Source organism: Nicotiana tabacum, chromosome 5, assembly GCF_000715075.1.
Source record: "Nicotiana tabacum cultivar K326 chromosome 5, ASM71507v2, whole genome shotgun sequence".
NCBI classification, from domain to species: domain Eukaryota; kingdom Viridiplantae; phylum Streptophyta; class Magnoliopsida; order Solanales; family Solanaceae; genus Nicotiana; species Nicotiana tabacum.
In genome coordinates, this window is record NC_134084.1 from 139,236,144 (window position 1) to 139,261,949 (window position 25,806).

General features: G+C 35.7%; 1 protein-coding gene across 2 annotated transcripts; it reads right to left on the reverse strand.

The window, feature by feature from the left end:
* Positions 1 to 1,419: 1,419 nt before the first annotated feature.
* Positions 1,420 to 18,834, reverse strand: LOC107828340 (uncharacterized). Of its 2 annotated transcripts, XR_012709845.1 has the most exons (19): positions 18,641 to 18,834; positions 17,979 to 18,147; positions 17,315 to 17,413; positions 16,438 to 16,529; positions 16,052 to 16,152; positions 13,495 to 13,585; positions 12,020 to 12,078; positions 11,751 to 11,871; positions 11,608 to 11,676; positions 9,833 to 9,885; positions 9,648 to 9,756; positions 7,756 to 7,926; positions 7,522 to 7,680; positions 7,341 to 7,433; positions 5,405 to 5,584; positions 4,900 to 5,105; positions 4,181 to 4,575; positions 3,199 to 3,276; positions 1,420 to 1,943 (listed from the first exon to the last, which is right to left on the reverse strand). XR_012709845.1 is itself a non-coding variant. In XM_075254135.1 (18 exons), the coding sequence occupies exons 2-17, from the start codon at positions 18,109 to 18,111 to the stop codon at positions 4,218 to 4,220; spliced, it is 2,094 nt and encodes a 697-aa protein (XP_075110236.1). In that variant the 5' UTR covers positions 18,112 to 18,147; positions 18,641 to 18,834; the 3' UTR covers positions 1,420 to 1,943; positions 4,181 to 4,217. The 2 variants fall into 2 exon arrangements, 1 of the variants encoding a protein (XP_075110236.1); XM_075254135.1 differs by lacking the exon at positions 3,199 to 3,276.
* Positions 18,835 to 25,806: the final 6,972 nt, after the last annotated feature.

Here is a 25,806-nt window from a genome sequence, read left to right on the forward strand (position 1 = left end):
GAGCATTTGAACTACACTGCACCTAGGGACAACCGTTCATCAAACAACCTCCTTGATATACCATGCCAAGAATAATTAAAGTGGATTGAGCACCTTATCATAACATCACACCCTCAAGCTTCAACTCAAAAGTACCATGCATTAGTCACTCGCCCACTTACTCTAACATAGAGGTCAATGACATTACCTTTCCCTCCTTTTAGTCATAGCATGTTTATAGAGTGAGTTCATCTTCTTTTTAATGCTTTGCTTGGCCCTAACTTCTTTACGATTTTTTAATTGGTGAAGATTTTCAGAAAACATATTTACAGGGACAATCCAGAACACACACGCCATGGAAGAATATAATGGTTAGTTTTGAGGCTATAAGAACATTTTTGGACTTTAGGAAATAACTGTATGTTTCTTTATTGTGTTTCCTTATTAATTTATTATACGAATATCCATTACATTTATATGTTCCAACAAAAAATAACATTTCCATATTCTTTTGTATCTACCGTCTCTCCCAATATATATTTTCTTATAAAAAGTTATAAGAATAGATACTAGTTATCATTAATAGATGGGGGTAACTTAATCAAATACTCTTTACAATTCAATGGTAGTAAATGATTTTTGTAATAAATGCGTCAAACCTTAAACGATAAATAAAAGGGGCCAGGGTGGTACCATTACGTCCAAGAAAATAGAGAAAAATGTTAAATGTTAACGAAAATACAACTAGCACTGTTGTTTTGCTTTCAAAGAATTAGCATAAACATTAGTGTCATTTCATATTCTAGGACATCCAATTTAGCCCCTCTCCCCTTGTGTGTTTATCGATATACTCAAGGTCTGGATATGTAGAGGAATACTCTTACACCTTATTGTTGGACATAATTAATGTAGTCTATTCAATCTAATAATTCTTATTAGTAATTCATATAAAGTTACATCCGATCATGCAAAAGTTGCAATTAGATTATGTGATGCTAAAAAACTAAACTTCTTATGAAGTTCATAATTCTTATGATTCTCTAGTGCATTTTATAAAGTCTATATCCTAAGCAAATAAATAAACAAAATAATAAGAGCTAAGGCTTCTCCCTATATCTAATCAAGGATCTCTTAGTTAGCCAGACCGACCCTCAAAATGAGACTAAAAGAAAGAAGAAAACTATGATATAAATATTGCATTCGATTGGGAGAAAGAACTCAAACGCGCTACATGACACCAGAGGTGGAGCCAGCCCTTCGCCTACGGGTTTGGCCGAATCAGTAGCTTTGGTCCAAACTTTATATTTATGTTAAGAAATTCATTGAATATGCACCAATTATTAAGTTAGTAATTTAAAAGAAGTTAAATCTTGACCCATAAGCTTCAAATTCTGGCTCCGCCTCGGCTGAAACTCGGCCTGATGACAGTCCTAAGCATTACACAAAAAGGACAGTGACAATCTATAAATAATGGTCATATCTGTGCAGCTACAAGTTACTTAAGCAAGATGAAGATGACAAAATAAAAGCTACCACAAATGTAGTATAGCATCTAGAGGGTTCTCTTTTTTCCACCCTTTTACAATTTCAATATAGCACAAGTATAAAACATTGAACTCTTTCCCTAGTTCAGAAATGCCTTGGCATCAAAAGGCAACATGCATCTATAAGTAGACAGGAGGCCTCCACTCCAACTTAAACATTGAGACTTACAATAATTTTCCTCACACGTAGAGCAGTGCACGGATGAGCAAAGGCATTACTACATTTTCCTACAGGATATTCTATCTTATATCTACAAACAAAATTTTGATGCAAGCACCACATAATCAAAACATATAGATCCGAGACGCACTGTCTTGTACCAGTCAATCAAATCATCAAGTAGCCCTAGTCCGACGTATGCGCTACAACCCATAATCCTCCAGCGTAAACTTTTTGTCAATGGCCTCCAGATTAAGTACCTGGATCAGAAAAAAGAATATCAATTTTCTCTGTAGAATGTCCCACACACCTGTACCTGATTGGCCACACACAATAAGAGAAAAAGGAGGACAACAAACAAATTATCACAAAATATAGTTAAACAAGTTTTTTTTTATGAAGTCTAGTTAAACAAGTTACGTGTTAACTGCAAGTAACTTTAGAACAATTACATTACTTCTAAACCATCGGAGAAAAGATTCCTATGTTCATTGTACTTGAATTTTCATACTCGGATTTTTAAATTTTCAAACACAATTGTGATGCAAAACCTAAACATAAATGATAAGGCTAAAAAATGAATTGAGGGGCTTGGGAGCTGTCGATTGACCATGGTAGCATCTTGATAGTAAGTAAGCCAGTCTCAAATAACTCAAAGCAGAAAACTGGCAGCTAGTACAAATGCAAGCATTTTACAGAGTTAAATTTATAGAGCCACAGCCCTAGATAGTATTCCACCAGACGGAGACATGAATGAAGTTAAAAGTAAAAATAGATCAAAAGGGAATGGGACATAACGAGATCGATGATTCAAGATGCATGGTTATGTTCTCGATCTTCACTGTACGCAGCAGTGCAGGTTTTGTGACACATGACACACCTCCGAAGGAGGTCAGGGAAAAAGTACGAGATACGATCCAATATAAAAGCAGCAGTTACAGCACTTAAACCATTCCTTGTTCCAAAACTACAAAAAGAATTCCTTTTTACAAAACAATATTTCAATCTTTTTATAGATAAGGCGCTTTCTATTTTACATTTTGCCCTGCTTCACTGCACTATAACACAAGGTGTGCTTGTAGGTTCTGGAGGCACTTCTTGGCTAGACTGGGCATTGAAACCCATCCACTTTTCAACAACTCATGCGAAAGAACTTGAAGAGGATGACTTTATCACAAAAAACTAAAGCTAAATTTTAGATAGCTGATACTGAATTGGGCTTAAAGCCTGCTATATTATAAAAGAAAATGTCAGAAGAACATCATCTGTATAGCGCGTATGCATTTCTTGAGTTGTGCCTTTCATAGTCAAATGCCATGACCTAAGATAACCATACTTCAGTTGAATTACAGATGTGTTGCCACGAACAAGATATAGCAAGCTATTAATCAGTTCAGAATTTCTGCTTTTAAGGATATTACTTTAATGTTGGTGAAATATAGTTAAGTTCAACGGAAAAAAAATCACGTCGCTGTTCATCAACACATTTAAAGGTAGAACAGGTAGCTTCCTTACTTTGACTACTTCTGGAGAAAGAGCTCTTTGGATGCATTGCAATTTGCAAATAATAAATAATGATGCTCCTGATAGCCTCTGCCAAGTAGACAAGAGAGTGAAGGACACTGAACATATGCAGAGTGTAAATAATTTCCAACAGCAAATCTCAACTTTGCACATTTCTTATTTGACCACTTCTGTTTATAGTGATACCAAACCTCATCAAGATATGAACCTTCATCTTTATGAACAATAATTGTAAACAATATTTTCAGCAGTAATCAAGTGGCAGGTTCACTTAAGGAGGTGTTTGAAGGATTGAATAGAGAAAAAAGCACAAGGAACTAGTGGACTAACTAAAATGTCAGCTTTAAAGCACATGATCTGCAAATCCAATCAAGGACCAACAGCAAGAAATATTTTATTAATCACATTTTTTAACGAAGTAAGTTAATATCATTGCCAGGAAGATGCAAAATTACAAAAAGAGCTAAACATGTTAGCACCAGTACAAGAGTGTCGTATTTTATCAATCACTAGTTAACATGAATCTTTGGACATTTAGGCAGAACATATTGAATGCATTGATTGGTTAATGCTAAGGGCAGCGACAATGATGAATCATGTTAAATGATTAGTACTAGCAAAAGTGTATAGGTAGTACCAAAAGGTGCAAGGATAACTACACTAGGTTGCAATCAGATCATTTTCATGGCCAAAATTTTAGGTATCCAGAGAACATCTATTAGAAGTGTGATTATTAGGCTGTGGCAGAAAGAAGCCACAACTCTCAGTTACATGTCAAGTAAATGACTGCAAAAGACAGGTAAATTATCTGAGAACTCATTGCTTTCTTGACTCATATTTGCACTGGTGTATGAAATCGCATAGATTTGCAGCATGAAACATAAACATGTCGTGTCTACCCCTTCCTCTGCTCATTCTACATTAATTATATAAGTAAGACATCAAACAAGTTTAAGGAATAATAGTTCCTTACTTTGACACAAAAGTTGGTGTTAATATGTATGAAAAATTTATCGTCGCCCTCTTCCTCTGCCCATTCCACGACCTCTTCCTCTCCCTCGGCCTCGGGAACCCGAACCCCGAAAACCTGATCTCTCAGGCTTCAGTTTCAAGGACTGGATCCCTCTTCTCCTTTCAGTTCGTGCTCCCTTGTCTTCTTCATCTTCCACATACTTTGCTGAGCTTCTGGAAATAAAGGAAACTTCTCTTGAACCTCCGGGTCCCACCTTGATATTGTTCATACCATGAGAAGTTCGGTCATCTGACAAGGCTGCAACCCGTTCACCTAGTGGAAGAGCATCCTCCTTCGCAAGTGAAACATCGTTCCAGAATGCTTCTGCATGCCTCTCATCCTTGACTTCATACATTCTGAAATTTTAAAGGATAGTGAGACATACAGCTATTTTAATTTTTCTAAAGCAGCAATTAAAGGTTTCAGGATATGTTCTGGTCTCATAAGAAAGTTTTTTCCACATTACTGTTGCAATCCCCAAAAGAAAAAGGTACATTCAATCCACAAAATTTGTATAAACCCATGCAAAACTTGTCTATGTAAGAAACATTAGAGGTTAAACATGCCCATTATCAGGAGACAACCAACTGCTATTCCTTGAACTTCACTTACAGCATGGTGCATAACAAGTTGTAGTCTAAATGTGGCATGAATTAAGAGTGCATTCATTGACTTCTTACCTTGGAACTTTGGACTTTCTTCTAGAACTTTTTTCATTTTCTTGTTCATCTTCTGATGATTGTGTTGCTGCAGACGCATCAGAATCACTAGGTTCCTCACCGTCCATCACAGGCTCAAAATGTTCCTCCACTAAAGACGGTTGCTTTGTGGAAGGCATAGGGTGCAGTGCCCGATACTCATGAGAAAATTCATCAATTTCAAAGTCCTGTTGAAAAACCAAAATACATCAAAAAGTTAAGGGTATTGGGATCTGTTTAAAGAATGCATTTTAACTAGTAGAGGAGTATGTAAATATAAAAGCAATTGCTTAAAAATATATTTATCAGGGACAACATCTAAAAAGTACTAAGCACACTTCTCTTGTTGAGAATGCTTGACCGGCTTTCTAAGAAATTTTCAATTCAAGCACATGTAATTAATTTTTCGCCAACTTAATCTGATGATATTTCGGACTGGTTCTTCAACACTAGGAAGTGCATAAGTCATAGTAAAGACTTTGTATACCTTATTAGCAAACATCCCACCAAAACGTTCATCTTTCAGAATGTCAGCGGTCAGTCCTTTCTTCTTCTTTGATATCTTCTTCGCATCAACGCCATCAACATCCTCCATATTCTCAGCCTCTTCATTCTCAAGAAGTTCTTTAGCCAGAGTGCGATTAATTTTGGGAAGCTTCTTCTTAATCTGCAGAGGAATGAAAAAATGAAAAACAGGTATTCTGAAAAGGTAGAAACTCCCTTCAAATGACACATACATGCAGAAGTCTAGTTAAGTAAGAAACCTGTTTCCCCCCTTCTCATTCAGTTTGAGAAGCACACAACTTTGATTGCAGTGAAACAGTAAAAGTAGATTTCACCACAACAACCATGAGTAGAAATGGGTAAAGATAATAGTAGGGCCTTATTGAGAGGCATGTAACAGCCGTCTGATTTGAATCTTTAATAATATGAAGCACAAAGGATATATTTCCAATCTTCTGCTAGCACAAAATACAAGAGTAAAACCCAAAATTCTCTAGCACCCAGTAATTACTTGATGCCAGACAACTGGCATATAAATTATCGTAGCAACTTAAAAAAGCCTAACGAGAGCACAAGAAAATCCACAGCTTCTTTCTCATGGGCTCATGGTCATCTAGTGAAAGTCTATATTTTTCTCGGCGATGTTTCCTTTATCAAGACTTGCTCCATCTTTTAGTTGAATTTAGTGATGCAAACTTTATTTTATCATCATATCCATGATTTTAAGTCAATGAGTGCAGGTCACCAATACACCCATAACTTTTTTGACTATTTTTTCTATAACTGTGGTGTCTGGGCCAGTTTGTGCGCACATCAACTAATTCCACGGGGTACCTACTACCTCCCACCAGCACAGGTACCGGGTAACTCTGTCCATCAAGGCTTGGACAAATGGGAAGAAACACCTAGTATTTTTGTCTCCGCTGAAATTTGAACCTGAGACCTCACGATTCTTAACCCACTTCATAGACCACTAGGCTACACCCTTGGGTGCTATTAGGTGCAAATTATATTATTTTTTAGAAGTTTTCCAGCCATAAGCTTAAGGCAATGGCCCCTCGCACCAGCTGCGAAAGCTACATCTGCTCGTGAGTAAACCATATCATTTCAACTCAAAACGAGCTGAACAATCAACCATACTTGAAAAAGGAGAATGTTCAGTCTACAATATACGCTAAAGGATTAAAAAAAAACGCAAGCATCAGAATCCTCCAAATTCAAGGTTTTCTTTGTATTCCCTTCCCTTTTTCAATTTGGGGGATTGGGACGCTCGGAATAAGAGTAAGTGGAAGCAGGAGTCAGCGAAAAACACACTAAGCCAAGGCCTCCAAAGTTTTTTGCCTTTCTTTTGTTGACAAAAAATTAGCTGTTTCAGCTTCCACACTCGGGGATAATGGCCCGCCATCTACCATTTTCCACTTAAATACTGGATTTGGTTCCCAGTCAAGTTTCGAACTTGTGACGTGTACCTAACCATATTTTTCCTTTTAAAAGCCAATGTTGCTACAAGGCTATTTTACCACGCACCAAAAGTCTCCTCATGATGGACTCACTGATTTATCACTTCCTCCCGTAAGAAATATGGCCCGCAACATAAAAATATCGATTTGCAAGGAAAATCAAACAGGTTAAAGATGCAATGTGGCTAGACCATCAATATATACACATGTAGGCACACACATGAAGTTTAGCTTTTTATGTTGAATTGCTGGTACAAATAACATGGTTCTTATACATCCATTGTAATCTATTGTTATTACTGAAAAATCTATGGAAAGCAAAATACCCAAAGGTCAAATACTAAATTGAAATAAGGGACACGAAAACGTCTTCCACTTGATGCTAGTTCCGTGCATAGAAAAAGATATGAGACATGTGTACACTTGCAAAAAGTCAATCCCAGACATTATGAAACTAACCGTGATACGACCGGCACGCTCTGCCGCTTGTTTTTCCTGGTTCCGCCGCTCTTTGTAAGCAACATAATCAAATGGATCTGAAAAGGCTTGTGCCTGCAAGAGCAAAGCATCAACATGCACATAAGTTTGATCACAAGGCCAATCATTTAAAGTTAGTATACAAATTTATTCTGATTGTCACCTTTTTATACAAACGATAATCGATGAAGTAACCATGCATATAAGCCCTTAGAAGGCTGGTTCCAATCAAATGGGTCAAATTCAATTTTTCCAAATCTTCTTTCGTCAAAAATTTAAAATCATCATAAATAGTTGTCTGGGGTTGCTCCTCAAGCTCTTCCTGCAAAGAAATATCAAATCAGAATAACCATCGTCTCTGGCATGACAAGGTAACAAAACAAGAAGCACATCACACCGTCAGGTTTTCAAGGTAAGAACACCACTTGGGCGCAGGCCCCAGTGAAGGAATGAAATACGAAGGTATTTGACTGGAGTCAAGAGCCAACAACATCAATCCACTGTCAGTGAATGCACACAAATCGTTGATTCTCCCACCCGTTGGTTCAATGCTTGTCATGCTTTCTCCCTGTAAGAGTTCAATGCCAAATGTGAAACTTAGATTAAACGTAAGTGTAGAAATATAAGCAACTCTTGGTGATGTCTAATTAGTGTTATACCGCCTCGTACATGAACATTATCGTAAGACTATTGCAGATAATCATAAATATTAATTGTATGATATACTAACGCGGGTCCAAGAAGGACAAAAACAGAGACAAGCCAACCTTGATTTCATGGTGGCAAACGGTTGCGATTCTATATAGTTCGTGTTTTTGTCACGATGTAAACCTGCTGTTAATCTAAAACAACAACCACCATAATATCTACTAAACATAGTTTTATTGTGATGATGCCTAAGAGATCTAGCAGTAATTCCTATGCTGTACCTTCCTTTTCTCTATTGCTTCACTATTATCGCAGCACAAAAGTTATATTACCAATGTCTTTTCAAGTTACATAGCACTTAAACAATCCCTAGGTCATTTTTTATTGTTAAAGTTAAACAATCCCTAAATCATTAAACATCCAAAAATCATATCGACCCAATTCATAGCTTAGATATGAAGAAATATGAGCTCTAAGGACTGCTCCAAACTTCTACTACATGACCAGAGGCGAATCCAGGATTCCAAGAAAATGGGTACACTACTATAAAGAGGTAAATCTAGAATTTATATTTGATTGATTCAACCTTTAGGTTCTCGCCATGAATCCAATACCATTTAAAAATTATAGGTTAAATAAAAATTTTCTCATAATTTTAGTGATTTTTAACATACACACACACACATACATACTCCATATCAAGAATGTTGAGATCATTGAACCATGCTACATCATCCATTGCTATTAGTTTTAATTATATAAAATTTTGCAATGACAAAGGGAGATCAAGGATTTCAATGCGTTAGATTTGGGAATTTTGAATGAATAAACCAAAGAAAAAAAGAAAAAACTACTTAATTAAAACATAAGAGGAGACACTAGACATGTCTACAAACTAAGAATTGAACATCTAACTTCACTTGTAAAGGTGCACCCAATAATTATTGAACCATATGACTCTTTGAGCTTGGGTGCACACATGTATATTTAAGCAACTTTTAAGAAATATAACATTATTTTTTATGATGAAGAAATATAACATTATTATACATGATATAGAGAGAGTAGCATGGGTTCATGTGCCCAAGCTCCAACACATAGATACGCCCTGACTACATCAAAGGAGGGCCACTTGCCCACAAGAAGAAGAACAACAACAACAACATACCCAGTATTATCCCACAAAATAATCAAAAAGAAAAATGTCTTGTCAGAATAAGTAGGACCATTTAAGGGAAACTTGAAGTTTGACAGATTTTGCAGATTAGAATAACTGATAATCAATAAGCTAAATTATATAACATTTTCATAAAAAGTTTCACTCCTTGTCATATCCTTCCCATTTTCTTTCTTTCCTTGTTCCCTTGCCTTCTAATTCTTTTTCTTTTTGAAATCTGTAAGACACCCTTGCACTTCTTACCAGACCGCCAAAGTACACCTTGATTATTTTGCTGAATCAATTCATTAATAACTTCACATATAGCAAAGGCAGCAGAAAAAACAAAGGCCAAAATCAATCATTGAGTACTGCCCTCTATTGTCCAGCATATAAATACAATAAACTGAAATGATCTTGTCTAAACTACAGAATTACTAATACAAACGACAAATATCAACAAGGGGGATCAAAGACTTGCTTACCGTCTCAGGGTCCCAAATCCTAACAATGTGGCTGTCAGCAGTTATTAACTTTGTTCGTTCAGTGTTAAGCGTTTTATGCCACTTAATGTTCAGTATCGGGCTCCCATACCTATATAAGTGTCAGAATGCATAAGCAATAGAGAACAAGAATTACTTTACCATTATAAGCTGGCAAAGCAACTTACATATGATCCTTTATCCGCATAGGCTGAGAAGATCGTAAATCGTAAATCAGAACCTGCACATTACAAGGTATTGTTAGACATCTTGATCACATAAGACACAACAATTACACCTCAGTCGTAAACAAGTTAGCTCCGGCTATACGAACCCTCACTAACCATGTTTCTCCATTTAAAATCATTTCAGCCCAACATTATACACAATAAAAATAAAACTTCGCAGTAGCCTCCACAATGTAAATATATGTTTGCTAACAAGATAACTGTTTTTTACTCAAAGATAATAATTTATTCTTCAATAACTAATTTCTGATGCCCTCAAAATGACAAGAATTTCACCCCCAAGAAAATTTAGCTTCCTTTAGCCAACTCGAATGACGATGACCAAGCAAGACTCTAATTGGAATGGGCTTAATAAAAACATAACTTCTTTGCCTTTTTCTATTCTCCGCTTCTACATGAATCAAAAGACAGAACAGAAATTTTAAAACCTCTCTCTCTTCATTCCCTTCCAGAGGTGTACAACTATTCAAGTTAATAATTTCTTATACTTCAAGGACACATCAGTAAGCCAACTTTGTGGGGCATCCCGTAGCTAATATTGTGATACCTCTTTTTGGTAAGTTGTTGAGGGCAAAGTCGTAAATTTAGGGTGTGTCTAGCATGAAGAATGTTTTCCAATTCTCCCATGTTTGGTTGGCTTAAATGTTATGGAAAATGGTTTCCTAATGAACTCATCTTCATCAAAAAACTCATTTTCCTCCAATTTTTCCCACAAAGAAGGGGAAAAACATTTTTCAGAACTCTCTTTCAACCTTCCTCACACTTACTGCCATCCCCCAATCACACCCTCGCCACCTAGGTCCCCAGACCCTGACCTACCACCTTACACCCCGACCTCACTCCAGTCACCCTTGATCCACCCCCACCCCTCTCCCGCCCTCCAAACCCACATCCCGTTACCTCCGCCTCCCTAGCAACCCCTCCACCACCACTAACCCACCATTGGCTCCCCTTCCCCCCATCATCCCACCCCTTCCCTCCGCCCCCGCCACCCCTCAACTGCCCGACCCAAACTTTCGCGACACAAAACACGGAGGTCGAGGGCCAGGTGTCAGGTGTGGGTCAGGGCCGGGGTGTCGAGGGCGGAGTCAAGGTTGGGGTCGGGGGTCAGTGCCGAGGTCTAGGGTCCGGGGTTATAGTGGTTGCCTAAATTATATTAAAATGCTCTTAGGACAATATTTTCTCCTTACTATTCAAATATCAGAAAATAAGTAAGAAAATAACTTGTTTTCCAGGAAAATATTTTCTAAAACATTTTCCTTCATACTAAACACACCCTTACTATGATATGTTTTTAAGTATGATATGTTTTATATATAGTTGGTGTAAGGATTTTTAAAATACTCTTTCCTACTTAGTTTCAAGTCAATTTTTGTACTACATATGTTAAAATATATTCTTCATACTACATTAGCTGCATGTTGTATAAGTCCTCTTAATAAACATCCAATTTGGTGATGCTAAAATGTTAGGACAGAGTAAGAATTTTCATAATCAATATGCATGTTAATTTTCCACCTCCTACATTTATTAATAGTAACAAGAAAGTTTAGGTGCACTTTATCTAGTTTCAAGCAAAATAAGAAAAAAGACTAAACACCCGAAATGACAATCATAAATGATTTTTCCAACCAAAACTTCAGACTCAACATTCACCATGATCATCAGAAAGTTTATCAAAACCTCTTTAAAAACTGCATTTCCTTCTATTATACCTTTCCATCACTACTTCCAACAGCCATGAGGTAACCTCCATCTCCGTCGAACTCTATTGCAGTAACCTCCTGTAGTTTATGCATATCATTAGCAACCATTAAAAAAAGATCTGGTTTTTTCAACTACTTTAGCAGAAAACTACCTGGTCCCCATTCCCAGCAGGTGCAACAGCATTTATCCTGCCAACTGAAGATCTTGCTCTCATGTCAAAGCATTCAAGAGCACCGTCCTCCCCTCCACAAGCAACTAATCCATGGACCTTGCTAAAGTGCAGAAGAAAAGAAACCAAAAGATCACAGAAGAAACTGTCAAACAGAAGGTATAGAAAAACTAAAAAAGCCAAAAAGAAAATTTTAAAGAAAAAAAGAAACATGGGTTTAAAAGGTGAGCAAAGCAAAATCAACTTCTAACCTCCGCGAAACCACATTAAGTGCCGGGGATCGTGTGCTCAGTGAGGAAAGGAAGCGTCCCTGTAAATAGAATATGATAGTCTCAGTAAACTACACAAGCAAACATCAACGCTATAAGGGGGGAAACTTCAATTAGAATAGGGTGAAATTCGACATCCAGCTTTTAGGCAGTACAAGTTAGGATTCTGCACATATCTGATCTTTCATTTTTCTTTGAAAATGCAGCAGATTATGATTTAACACTCTAAAGCTCCATTTATCCTTTGGATCAATGCCATGGAAATCTAGGTGAATTTTAACAGCACATTTACTATTCTTTTCTTACCCTTCTCTTCTCTTCCCTTCCTATAAGTTGCTTCTCCGAAACAGCTTAGCCTTTGCCTCTTTTTTTTTTTGGCCTATCGTAACTTTTCGGTCAACAATATATTGATCTACAACAGCCCAATCCAAATCACCTGAACACTAGATAACACGGAAAGTGTATAGCTAGCAGAAGACCTTTCCAGATACATATTTCTAAGTCTGAGTGTTTGTTCATCAGAATGTTGGCAAAAGCATTAATGGATGTGGTGCGCTCACAACAGAAAATTTTTTAATAATTCAAGCGGTGTTGTTGAGTATTGCATCTGTTGCTACTGGTTTGCTAAAATAATTAGTTGTTTCATCGTAGGAGTAGTCTACTACTTTTTAAAATTTTAAATTTTTGTTAGATATTTTAGGAGGTTGAGATATTTTAGGTTTTGAATATTTGTTCTGCAGATCTTTTGCAGATTTTCTTGTTTTCAAGTGGCTATTTAGAGCCCTATGGTTAATAAAATTTAAGGCGATAAATTTTCAATAATAATACTAACCTTCTTACTAGCGGTATCAGAGCGTCAACAGGTCTTACAGGATCTATGAGCTCACAAAAAAAAAGGTGACTTGTAAAATCGATTTTAGCATATCTATGTTTATCCTTATTTTCAAACATGGCAAGCAGTAGTCTCTCTTTGAATCTCCCACAAACCTTCACGGGTGAAAACTATCAAATTTGGTATATGAAAATGAAGTTTCATCTTGAAGCCTATGATCTATCAAAAGTTGTAATGGAAGATAGACCCTTACAACGACTCTAAATAAAATACCCTTATGTAAATTCAAGCTCATCCAGAAGAGCCTTCAGACAAAATTAAGTTACTGAGACAATCATACAGAAGAAAACAACCCAACCATTGATGATGTCATCTACCAATGGAGAGAAGTTGAAAATGAGAAGAAAATCTTGTATTTACTGACAGACATAAAGCAATAGTCAACTTCAATATAGGTGCACATATTACTTAACTATTGTAGAGAAACAGGTGCAATCACAAGTTCAGTTCAGCATTTTGAAAAAAAAAAAGGGTAATTCTACTGCAAAATTTGCCACTTTTTGTTTAAAAAATTAACTTATACAAACACATGAACGGGTCAAACAATAAAACTAAGGAGGAAAACCTGCTCCAAATTTATTCTGTAGAGATCTGGTGACGAGGCAGCGCAAAGCAAATCACAAGACCAGCAATCATATACAATATCCCTTCCCATCCTAAATAAACAGGAGAACATATAAGTGATGTTAAGCTGGCATTTAAAGACGATACAGTTCGTACAGAAAAGTAACAGTAAATTTCAGAAGCAGAGAGGAAGAGCAAAAGCGTTGGGGATTAGCTCCAAGATGGAAGTGACAGACTGACAGATAGTTGAGCAAAATCAAAGAAATCCAGCAAGACGAAATGTAGATATCATGCCAGCAAAATATGCTGCTAAGATGTCTGAGTTGCTACTGAAGTAAAGTATCATGACGATGCAGGAATGTTGACCAGATAATGGAACATAAATTAGAGTAGACCACCCAGAAATTTGCCTTTCGTAAATTTTGAGATCCGCTGACTGAAGCATATCAGATCTTCCAGGAGATACCCAGGATGCATGGAGCTAAACAACGTCCTTTCCTCTTAAGGCAAAACTGATAAGTGCACCTAAATGCAAGCTCCTTGGCGTTCACATTCAGCTTTAACAATGACTAGTTTAATTCATTCTAAGCCTGATCTCAAAGAAAGGAAATGCGAGCTAAACATCCTTTCCTCTTCAACTGATAAGTGCACCTAAATGCTCTCCTTGGCGTTCACATTCAGCTTTAACAATGACTAGTTTAATTCATTCTAAGCCTAATAAATTTTCATCTGATCTCTAAGAAAGGAAATGTTGAAGCATTAACTTATCTAATTTGTGACCTCACAAAGAGTTGGCTGAGTAATGTGCATTCATTCTCTGCCTATATAGGCTTTAGGGTTTGTATAAAAGGGGTAGTTTATAGGCTTTGGGATTCGACCAAGGTATCCAATACATTAACGTATAGAGTTTTAGATAAGGATACTAGTTTATATGAAAGTTTATACTTAAATATAGATCATGAAACAAGTAGTGACATACAAAGTGGCATGCTTTACTGGCCGGTAGTTAGAGAAGCTGCTCTAACACGGGATAAACTGAGAAAAAGGGAAATACCAATTTGTTCAAGGTGCTACTTTTGTGGTCAAGAGGCAGAGACAATCATCCATCTGTTTCTACATTGTAGGGTCACTAGTCAGCTGTGGCATTTGTCCATCAACCTCAGGAGTATTTGGTGGACAATGCCACAAAGAACTTCTGAACTTTTGTCATGCTGGAATGAAGGGGAAAATTGTAGTGCTACCAACAAAGACGGATGAAATTTGTCCCTGCAACTATTTGGCGGACAATTTGGAAGGAGAAAAATTCAAGATGCTTTGAGGATACAGTCAGCCATATTTAGAAGATTAATAGCTTGCTTGGCCAAGCTTCTCTTAAGCCAAAGCACATATTTTTCAAACAAAGCACTTTTTTCAAAGTTGAAGCGTTTGGCGATGCTTTTGGAAGAAAAAAAAAGTGCTTTGAGTAGAAGCATAAGCAGTTTTGGAGAAACAGAAAAAAGTAGCATCTCCCCAAAAGCGCTTTTTTGAAAACCGCTTTTGAGAAAACTACATTTAGAAGAACTCTTTAAAAGCTTGGTCAAATACTAATTACTGCTCAGATGTGCTTTTCAAATTAATTAGCCAAACCCAAACCGTTTCTCACCAAAAGTACTTTTGAGAAAAAGTACTTCTCAAAATAAGTTGATTTTCGAAGCTTGGCCATATAGGCTATTCAATGAATTGTATTCTTCTCTTTTGCTTTTGGTAATCTAGAATCAATTCTACAAGTCGTAGATCCCTTGTAAGAAGAGCAAGGATTGTAATTTTGAGCTTTTTGGTTTTTGTAATCACCCTTTTGGCTTCCAGCACAAGCTTTGTGCTAAAACTTTATCAATATACTGCTAAATGTTACCTTCTCCAAAAAAAAACAAAAAAAAGTAGTGACTATCATATGGTATGAAACTATAAACTGGCAAACTACTGAATCTTTGCTGCTGCCGAATTATGTGTAGATAAAAGCCAGAAGTATTAAAGAAATATTGAACCAAGAAAAAGAGAAGCAAAGGGCCATGAAATGCCTAGGGAACCCCCTTTGAAGGCAAGTCATGGTAACCAGGATCGGACATTGAACGGGAAGGAATGCACTACAGGAATTCTCTGAGACTCTGATATCTCACCAGCAGGAGTGAACTTTCTTCCAAAACCTAGCAGTATAAATGAGAGGTTTCAGGATTAACTATTTTTTCTGAAGGGTTGCATTTTTTTATGGCATTCAACCACTGAAGACCTTTCTTTCTTTGGTAAAATTATTACAGATACATACATAGATTATATTTATTCTCTCATTCAGTCCAGTGGTATCTAAGCTTTCAAGTGAGACAGGTTGGGCTCCATCTGTTACCACTATGCAAGTGTAAGCATGCTAGAGGAAAACAAATAGCTTCGTGCAGCTCAAAGTTATGTTGACATTCTTAATACTTAACATGCATTGTTTTCTAAATTTTGCATTTCATCAGTATAACTTAGCAGACAACAAATGGATAAGCACATAAGAATAAAACAAACGAAATAAGTGCAACCTTGGAATTCGCAAACTGTAATGACTTCCATATTTTGCATGGAGGCAGACAGAACGATCAGCACAAAGAAATGCCATTTTTGAGTAGTCATCACTCAAGACCTACAAAAGATATCAGAGACGGAATATACATCAGTAAGATTTCCCAGATTAATTAGAGAAGAAAAATGCAACAGAACATATTTCCATGCTTCTGGTCTCTACAAAGAAAAAACAAACAGGGAACAGGCATTAAACATTTACTATCGCAGCACAAATAATTTTCGCAAAAAAAAAATGAGCATAAGCAGTGGTCATAAAAAGAAGCAATACTAATAAGAATCTACTTCGTTATTTTGGGTGAAACATGCAGCCTTCACAGAGAAAGAGAGGAAAAGCTGTCAGTACCTGAAAGTTAACGATCTCTGACACCAAATGCCTTTCGAACTTCAATGAAAGCTCCCGCAGCTCATAAACTTTAACTTGTGGTGGGTAAATACCTGAAAAATCAATGTTGACAACTGATACAAAATAGCTGAAATACCAAGCAGCAAAAAGAATGTACTCATTTAATACATGTTCACTAGGGGTCTTTTAGTTTGTTAGAGATCTGATTGCCAGGTGCCAGCATAAAATATAGAGAACTTCTGGTGTCGGAGAACCTAACTTATTGAATGACACAGGCCTAAATGGAGCGACATGAACAGTGAGGATTTATATAATTGACCCTATCTTGGTGTCGAGGCATAGTTGTTGCTGTTGTACTCATCTTTCTTTCTTTCCTTTTTTTGAGAAGGTAACATATGTTAAATCTGTTGTACTCATCTAATACATGTATCAGAAGAACAGAGGGACAGAACAGTAAGAAAACAGTAATTGGTTACTTCCCTGTGTAGGATATTTTTTATATGAGATAATTATTGTTCAGGTTAAACATGAAGTCTAGACCAACACAGGAAATAAGATGAATATCAATGCTTCATTTTAACAACTAATAAAATGAACCAATATATTTATAACCCAACCTGTTCTAAATCTAAAAACAATAGTCAAATATTGAGTTTATATAGAAATAACTGTATGTATATATGTATATATATATAATACAGAGGGATAAATATGCATGAGCATCATGTTTTAACAGTAAAACAGCACAGTGACGCCTTTAATCTGTAACTCAGAAGTAGTTACTTCTCAATAACCTAGAAAAAGATCATTTAACAAAAGAATAATATTTTAAGGAAACAAAAAAGAAAAAAGGATATCTTGAACTGTACATAATCACCTGACGCAATGAGATACTCCCCGTCAGGAGTCACTTTAATTCTTGTCGTTGCAGTTTCAAATCTCAAATCCTGAATCAGATCCACTCTTTGCATATAACCTGCCAAAATAGAGAAAAATATCTTTAATAACATAACCATAATATCCTACAATATCAAATATGTATAAATGGAGCAACATGGATAGAGAGGATTCGGATAGCCGGCCCGAATTACACAAGCTATGCAAATTGGGTTTTACCCATACCGAACTCCGTAAAGATTGTTATCAACAAAATAATGTTGGTCCGACATTGAACACTATTTTTTACTACAACAATTGAAAACTTTCTATTTTCAAAAGTTTTGATACAACATGATTTTACCAAATATTAATATCAAAGTAAATCTAACCTTTGCATATTGTTCGAAAGAAAAAGAAGTAAAAAAGTATGAATCAACCATCACAGATGAGCATTATGATATAAAGACCAAGTATCCAAAAAACCCAGACATATAGATTACTACCCAATTGAAAAACAATCTTGGTACAATTCCAGAATTTCTTCTTTTATACTTCAAATATTGAAACTTTCTTTTTCCAGACACTATGATGCTGCTAGATTTTTACCAAATAATATCCCAAAAGGGAAAAAAAACAAGTGAAAGCAGGAGGGTAATGCATACTTGGATCTTTACGAAGGGCTCTGAGCTTCTTAGGAGGAAGCCATGTTGCCACAGAACGGTGTTGGCCGGCGACAGTGTACATCTTCACTCCATTTATGGCAGTGGACTTCAAGTTTCCCCCTTGGTACGCCATTGTAATTCAATTGGTTGACGAAGTAATGCCCTTTTTCTAAAAGTGATGAATCAATGTCAGAGGCAATTGGCCAAGGAGGGGGTTCAATTGAATCCTCTTCATTGGAAAATCATACTATGCAAATAGGTAAAAATATAACTTTATATATATATATATATATAAACTTTTAAATCCCTTGTTAAAATTCCTGGCTCCGCCAGTAGTAATCAAGAGGAAGCTCTTAGGCATTAAGATTTTCACCAAAAATGATTTTTTTACATGTTAAACGCAAAATATATGGCTATCTAAACTTTGACCTATTATTAGGAGAAGCAAATACTAGCTTGTAAAAATAGCAAAGTATATACAGAGACAGTTGCTAAGCTGGGATTCTAAACAAGTGAGTCAATATATAAACTATAAAGGAGTACTAATTATTTTCAATTTTTTTCCAAAACAAGGTCATTTGGTTTCTGCTTAATACAAATTCATTTAGGCTCAAACAACCTCCTTTATGTTGCAGTAGAAATTTAGGCTACTAAAAACTTACGGCGGCACGGCGAAAGAGGCGGTGGCTGTCCGGCGGAGAGGCAGCAGGGTGCTAGAAATTTGTTTGTTAGAAGCAACTACTTCCAACACACAGTATTATTACCGCCAGAATTTTGCAAGTGTTTTAAGTCGGCTGAGTTGTTCTTTTGACGGGGAGAGGGAAGGGTTTAGGGAAAGAAAGGAGCAAGGAGAGAGAAGGGTTTTGGGAGAAATAAATTTTAAATTACTAGTTACTAGTAGTGGAAGAGAAAATGACAAAAGGGGACCTTACATGTGGGGTAGATCTAAATAGTCCCCTAAATATATTTATGAAGAGTTTGGTACTTTAAATTTGTCAAAACTAAACACTTTTAATCTCCGTTAAATATTTAATAAAATTTGAGTGTTAGATTTGATAGGAATTGTGAAAAAGTATTACTATTAGGACTCATATTTCTAGGTTATGCTACTATCTTATTTACATATACAAAAAAATTACCAAGAGGTATAGTGAGAATGGATTCTTATATCCTTAACTAGAGATTTCAGGTCCAAGCATCATGAATGGAAAAAATTTTGGTAGGAAGTGCTTCAAACCCCTTAAAGCTTGTTTGGAAAGTCATCTAGAAGTTGGATTTGGGTGTAATTTGGTATAATTACACAGTTTAGCATTTTTGTCTGGCCAAGTAATTATTTGGTCAGCATGGAATTTGGTGTGATAGGAGAGGTGTAATTACACTCTCTAATTCTCAATAGGAGGAGTGAGAATTGGTGGTAATTACACTGCGTAGTTACAAGATTACTTTTTAATTTCTTTCTTTTTGTTTTTATTTTAATTTATTTTCTTTATACATTTTTATTTCCATTGTTTTAAGTTCTTTTTATTTTTATTTTTAAATTTTAAAATATATTTTCTTTGGACATTATTTATCTTTTACTTCTCTATATTTACTTCTTGTGATTCCATGTAATTGCTCGTATATTTTTTTTTTTATTTGTTTTTTAGCATAACTGCATTACTATTCTAGTTTTTGAAACTACACCTCCTAATATTAGAAATAATGAGTCATTAACAAACTTGATATATAATGAGTGATATCATTAAAGTATAATTTCGTTATTAAATGAGGGTATAAACTTATTATGTTCTTAGTTTTAAGTTGTATTGGAACTTATTTTTATTATGTGCGGAGGGGGGGTTCGAAATTATGTTAATTTTTAGTTAGAATTGGTATATTAGTATTGTCAAATATTTGCATAATGTTATGACATTGCATTTATAAATATTAGTTTTTTTTATCAAATATGCATTACATGACATTCTTACAAAATGTATGTTTTTAGTTTTTATTATAAATTAAATTAAATATTATTAATTTGCAAAATATATATCAATCATTTTTACAATACTAGTTATAGATATATGATTACAAATTAGTGTATATTCAAAATAAATATGCATCTTAAATACTAAATCTAATATCATTTATACTTATAAAAAATTGTCTATATGCATATATTTATTATATTAACTTTTAAGTTTTGATAATTACTTTATTTAAAAATTAACCTAACTGTGTAATTATACTTGTGCAAAAAATAGTACGCTTGTAATTACATTATAATTACGTTATGACAAACAAACAGGTCGCTGTACTTACTAGGTTGTGCAATTACTAAGCTGTATAATTATTACCCTAATAATTATACCAATTCCAATTACCGATGGCTTTCTAAACATACCCTAATGAATTCTACACTGTGTGAATGTGGATTTGTTTGGCTAGTTAGTTCCGGATACCAAATAGTTAAATAAATACTATATATATAGTCTCTCTAATTTAATTTATCTTCTTTCTTTTTTATAGTATGTTTCAGAAACAATGCCCTTTTATATTTAGTCAGTTTCAAGTTATGACATTCCTAATTAACTCTTAACAATACTCTCTTGTAGGAATGACATGAAATCTTTTCACATTCTTAAATTTTGTATCTAGTCAGATTAAGACAAATAAAACGAATAATGTAATTAATATGTCGGTTCTTCGTTATACACACAAATATCCATAGTTTCAATTGAGATCTGCAGATACTAGTGAAATCACTCCCTCCTATGTAGTTCTACCCCTATTTTATATATTAAAAAAATGGCATCATCCATGCAACACAAAACTTATCTAACTCATTATTTTGATTTCTTTCAACTCATTTATGTTTTTCTTTACATTCATTTGCTAGTTTTATATTTTAAGAACTTATGTTGCATGCCTTCATCTTACATTCATGTAAACTATAAGCTACTTCTCTCAAAATGACCTTTCACGCCCCAAAGCAATGTCATAACGTACAAGGCCAAGCATATTCCACAAAACTCACTATAGTAGAGAAGTAAGATTTTCTTCAACGTTAATCACTAGTTGATGAAGTTGGGTGGCACAATATATCCAATTAGCAATTTTCCCTCTCAATTTGAACATTTACATATGTTCATATATTTGTTCTAGACAATTGAATTGAAGAAAAATGTATTTGAAAGACCAAAAATACTCTCTTATGTATTTTATGAAGTATAACATGTTAGAAAATTAATTTCAAGACATTGATCAATATTTAAAACGAACAAATAAAAGAAGGAGGTAACATGACGAGGAATGTTTGTTTATAGAATATAGGAGCTTATATTTGTCAATCGGATGCAATATGAGAAATTTTATGTTTATTGTTAATATGGGATATATTTCTTATAGATTGGCAAAAGGCCTTTTGGGTTTGGCAAATATCTCTTTACAATCCATTTCGAATTTCTTTATTTTTCATTCATCTCACATATTGTTCTAGTTAAAAAATTTATCAGATTACCGATTAATATTTATTAAGAAATTTACATGTATCTCACATTGGAATTAAATGAAGGATTTTTAAGTCATATAATCAGAAGTATAAAGATTTTTTTACACTATACTTAGAGAACAATTAGTAAAAACAGAATACAAAGACATACCTAGAACCGATGAGACATTGCCTCCACTGATACAGATAAAGATGAAGCATGTGACACTGATTCATGAGGCACGTGATCCAAGAAAATTGGGATCATTAGCGCAGGTAGCTTCGGCCGAGAGCCGGAGAGCTAGCGTTAACTGTAGTTTGTAGCTCTCCTCAGACTGTTGCGCCTAACTTTTCGACAACAAACTGCCGCTACCTATCGAACTGTGTGGTTGCATGATACAGTGATCGGTCAAGTGAATTGCAGCTTTATCTACTTCTCTCTCCATATGTTCGAGAAAGAGGAACAACAACAATAACAACAACGGCCCAGTATAATCCCACAAGTGGAGTCTGGGGAGGGTAATATGTACGCAGACCTTATCCCTACCCCGAAGGGTAAAGAAGCTATTTTCAGGAGACCCTCGGCTCAAGAAAGCAATAAGAGACGATATATTAGTACTATCAATAGACTCATAATAAAATAATATAACATAACATAAAATAACAAAATAACAACAATATAAGAAATATAAGAAATACGAAAAAGATGGAAGGTATAATAATATCCAGCAGATAAAACCCTCCATCACTAACTGACCAGTAGCATCCTAAGACTAACTCCTAACTGGCTAGTCTCACTCTAGTGCGCTGTAGAAATATTCACAACTTTCCCCTAACCTACAACCTTAATGCTCGACCTCCATAATTCCCTGTCAAGGGTCATGTCCTCAGTAATCCTAAGTCGCGTCATGTCCTGCCTGATCACCTCTCCCCAATACTTCTTAGGTCTCCCTCTACCTCTCCTCGTGCCCACCACAGCTAGTCGCTCACACCTCCTCACTGGTGCATCAGTGTTCCTCCTCTGAATGTGCTCGAACCATCTAAGTCTTGCTTCCCGCATCTTGTCCTCCATGGGGGCGACGCCCACCTTCTCTCGAATATCTTCATTCCTAATCTTATCCATCCTTGTATGCCCGCACATCCACCTCAACATCCTCATCTCAGCTACTTTCATCTTCTGGATATGTGAGTTCTTAACCGGCCAGCACTCGGTTCCATACAACATGGCAGGCCTAACCACTGCTCTATAAAACTTCCCTTTTAGTAACGGTGTCACTTTCTTGTCACACAGGATTCCCGACGCTAACCTCCACTTCATCCACCCCACCCTTATACAATGTGTGACATCCTCATCGATCTCCCCGATCCCCTGAATAACTGACCCAAGGTACTTGAAACTTTTGGAATGACTTGAGAATCATACCTCACTTCCACTCCCGCTTCAGTTTGAGAAAGAGGAAATGGATGTTTAATATCCGGGAATTTTGATCAGTTACGTACAAATAAAAATACTAAAAATATTTCAGTTCCCGGCTTTCTTTCTTTTTTTCCTTTTTTTTTTTATTTTTGTTTTCAGATACGAATTCATTGCTTTTATGCCGAATTCAAACGAATTCTTGTTGAATATGAAAATGAAAACAGGTGTAGCTCTTTCACGAGTATTTATTTCAACTCCAAAAAATTGGCGCATTTTAGGACACATAGGCACCCCCCAAATTGGCGCAAACTTTAGATCGGCTAACTTGGATTTTGCTCAAATTGAACCACCAATTGACATGGGGGGAAAGTGCACAAATAGCCGATTCAAACATAATTTGTTATTAAAATAATTTAAATTTTAGCCAAACTGATACAGTCAAACTTCTAGTATGTATCAGTCATCATCTATAACAACACTTTACTTAACAGCCAAATTTTTGAAACCAATTTCTCACATTATTTTATAATATATGTTTTCTATAATAACACTTTATTATATCAGCTCCAAAAAATTCGAAACAAATAAGGCTATTATGTAGAGGTTTACTATATACCTAGACTGAACCCAAATGAACTTCAAATCTCGTGTTTGAAGTCTGCACCGACTACAATTTGACCTTAGACCGGTAAATTTGAGAGTTGTGGGTCTGAAACTAATTTTTATAATTGGAAGTTCAAGTTATGTATATGATGGGACAAGTTCATCAATACGGGGGTTCCTCATCTCTGCGATCCTTATTATGATCGCGTGTGAAATTATTCGGTTGACTTTTCCAAGCCAAACCTTTTTAAAAGAGACTAAGTGTCTCATTTCTCACCAAATCCCCTCCAAATACAAATTAATCAACTTGATCACATAAAACACGGATAACGAAACATAAAGAAGGAAAAATGGGGAAAACAGAGCGGTAACTCATGAGACGACTGGCCGGGTCGTCACATTCAACCACTGCTAACGATCTGACTTCTTCTAATTTATTCTTAACTTGACTTAGAAATAATAATAGCTTCAACCATTACGTCACGAACCTAAATCTGCACTCCTCCCGAGTGACCTTATTTCACGAGATCACGCTGTCTCAAAACCCACGAACCATCGCATACCCTCCTGTCACACCTCCTTTTTCCGCCCCCGCGAAGGGTTGAAGGAGTTTTTTCCAATTAAAGGACAATCGAACGGGATTTGTTTAATTATTTCAAAGTCGCCACTTGGGAGATTTAGGGTGTCCCAAGTCACCGGTTTTAATCCCGAATTGAGGAAAGAAATTGACTCTAAATTATAGTCTGCGCACCAGATATGCGGATAAGGAATTCTGTTAACCCGGGAGAAGGTGTTAGGCATTCCCGAGTCCCGTGGTTCTAGCACGGTCGCTCAACTGTTATATCCGGCTTATTTATATGATTTTAACAATTATGTACTTAGTGCAAATTATGATTCTTTTACCGCTTCTATTATTATTGTTGTTATTTTTTACAAAGAATTGCAACGTCGTGAAAATGTATCTCGAACCTCGTCACAATCAATATACCCGAGGCTATCGACACATCTTGACTCCGTTGAGATTTGGATTTGGGTTACATAAATGCACACCCATATTTAAGGAGATAATTTTATTAAGGCGCGTCCTAAAGAGACTAACGTATTGTTATTTTAGGAAGAGGCCGTGAAAATTCACTAAGCGGCCAACTCCGAAGTCTAACCAATTATTGTATATGTTTATTGAGGGCCCCGCGATTTGTAATTTATTTGGCGAGGCACGCCTCATTTTATTTTAAAGGTCGTCATATAGTGACTATGTTTTCTATTTCGTTTGTCTCAAAAATAAATGAAGAAAAGATCCTACTTTATTTACATACTTACGAGTTATCATAGTTAAGTTTCGAACATGATTCGTTAAATCTAAAATGAACGTAGTAAGAGCAGTCTGTTTGACAGTTATGGGACCAGGTCCGACGTATAAGGGGTAAAACCGGACCTGGGCCATCCTACTTCAAATTGGGCCTAGTTAATGGTTTCTACATATTCATAATTTGCCAAACTAAAAAAATGGTGTCATTTTGTGAACAAATTTTTGCCAATTTAAAGTGTCATTCTACTGGAATGAATGAACCTAAAAAATCTGATTTTTTATCCTAAACCACTTAGATGCTGAAATTAACTAATGGCATCTAATTAAACATGTTCTTACGAATTTAGATAAGCAATTTGTTAACTGAAATAGTTTAAACTATTGAGTAATCAACCTACGGCCTGATGTGTATTTGGAACATGCTTTTAAACAAAATAGACTGAAATGACATAACATTACTACTACATCATTAGTCTTTATTAAGTAAAAATTTTAAAAACTAAACGCATACATTACTACTACATCATTAGTCTTTATTAACTAAAAGTTTTAAGCATAGATGGGCGGGGCAGAAGTTTTACAACTAAACTACTATAGAATAGGCATATCCAGTTATACATAAACAAACACCTACATGACTCTAATGAAAGAAGTGTTCTGATGTGTATACAAGTAAGTAGACAACTGTAAAGAATTTAAGACTTCAACCCTTCACTTTTATATTCATGCTTCAAATTCTCAGATTACAAGGTTCAGCCATTCGATTGTGTACCTGATATTTGGAAAGCAAAGAAGTAGAGGAAAATCAGTAGAAGCAGCAGTAGTGTAAGCAGCAACACAGCAGATTCAGCAACACAGCAACAACCAGTGAAGCCAATAATAACCAGTAATAGACACCCCGTGGCAGATTTAAAGAAAACCAAGCAGAAAACCAAGCAGTAACCCAATGGAACAGTGCTCAACCAATAGAAAACTAGGAAATACCAAGCTGAAATCCAACAGTACCAAAAGAACACAGACAGATGCAAGA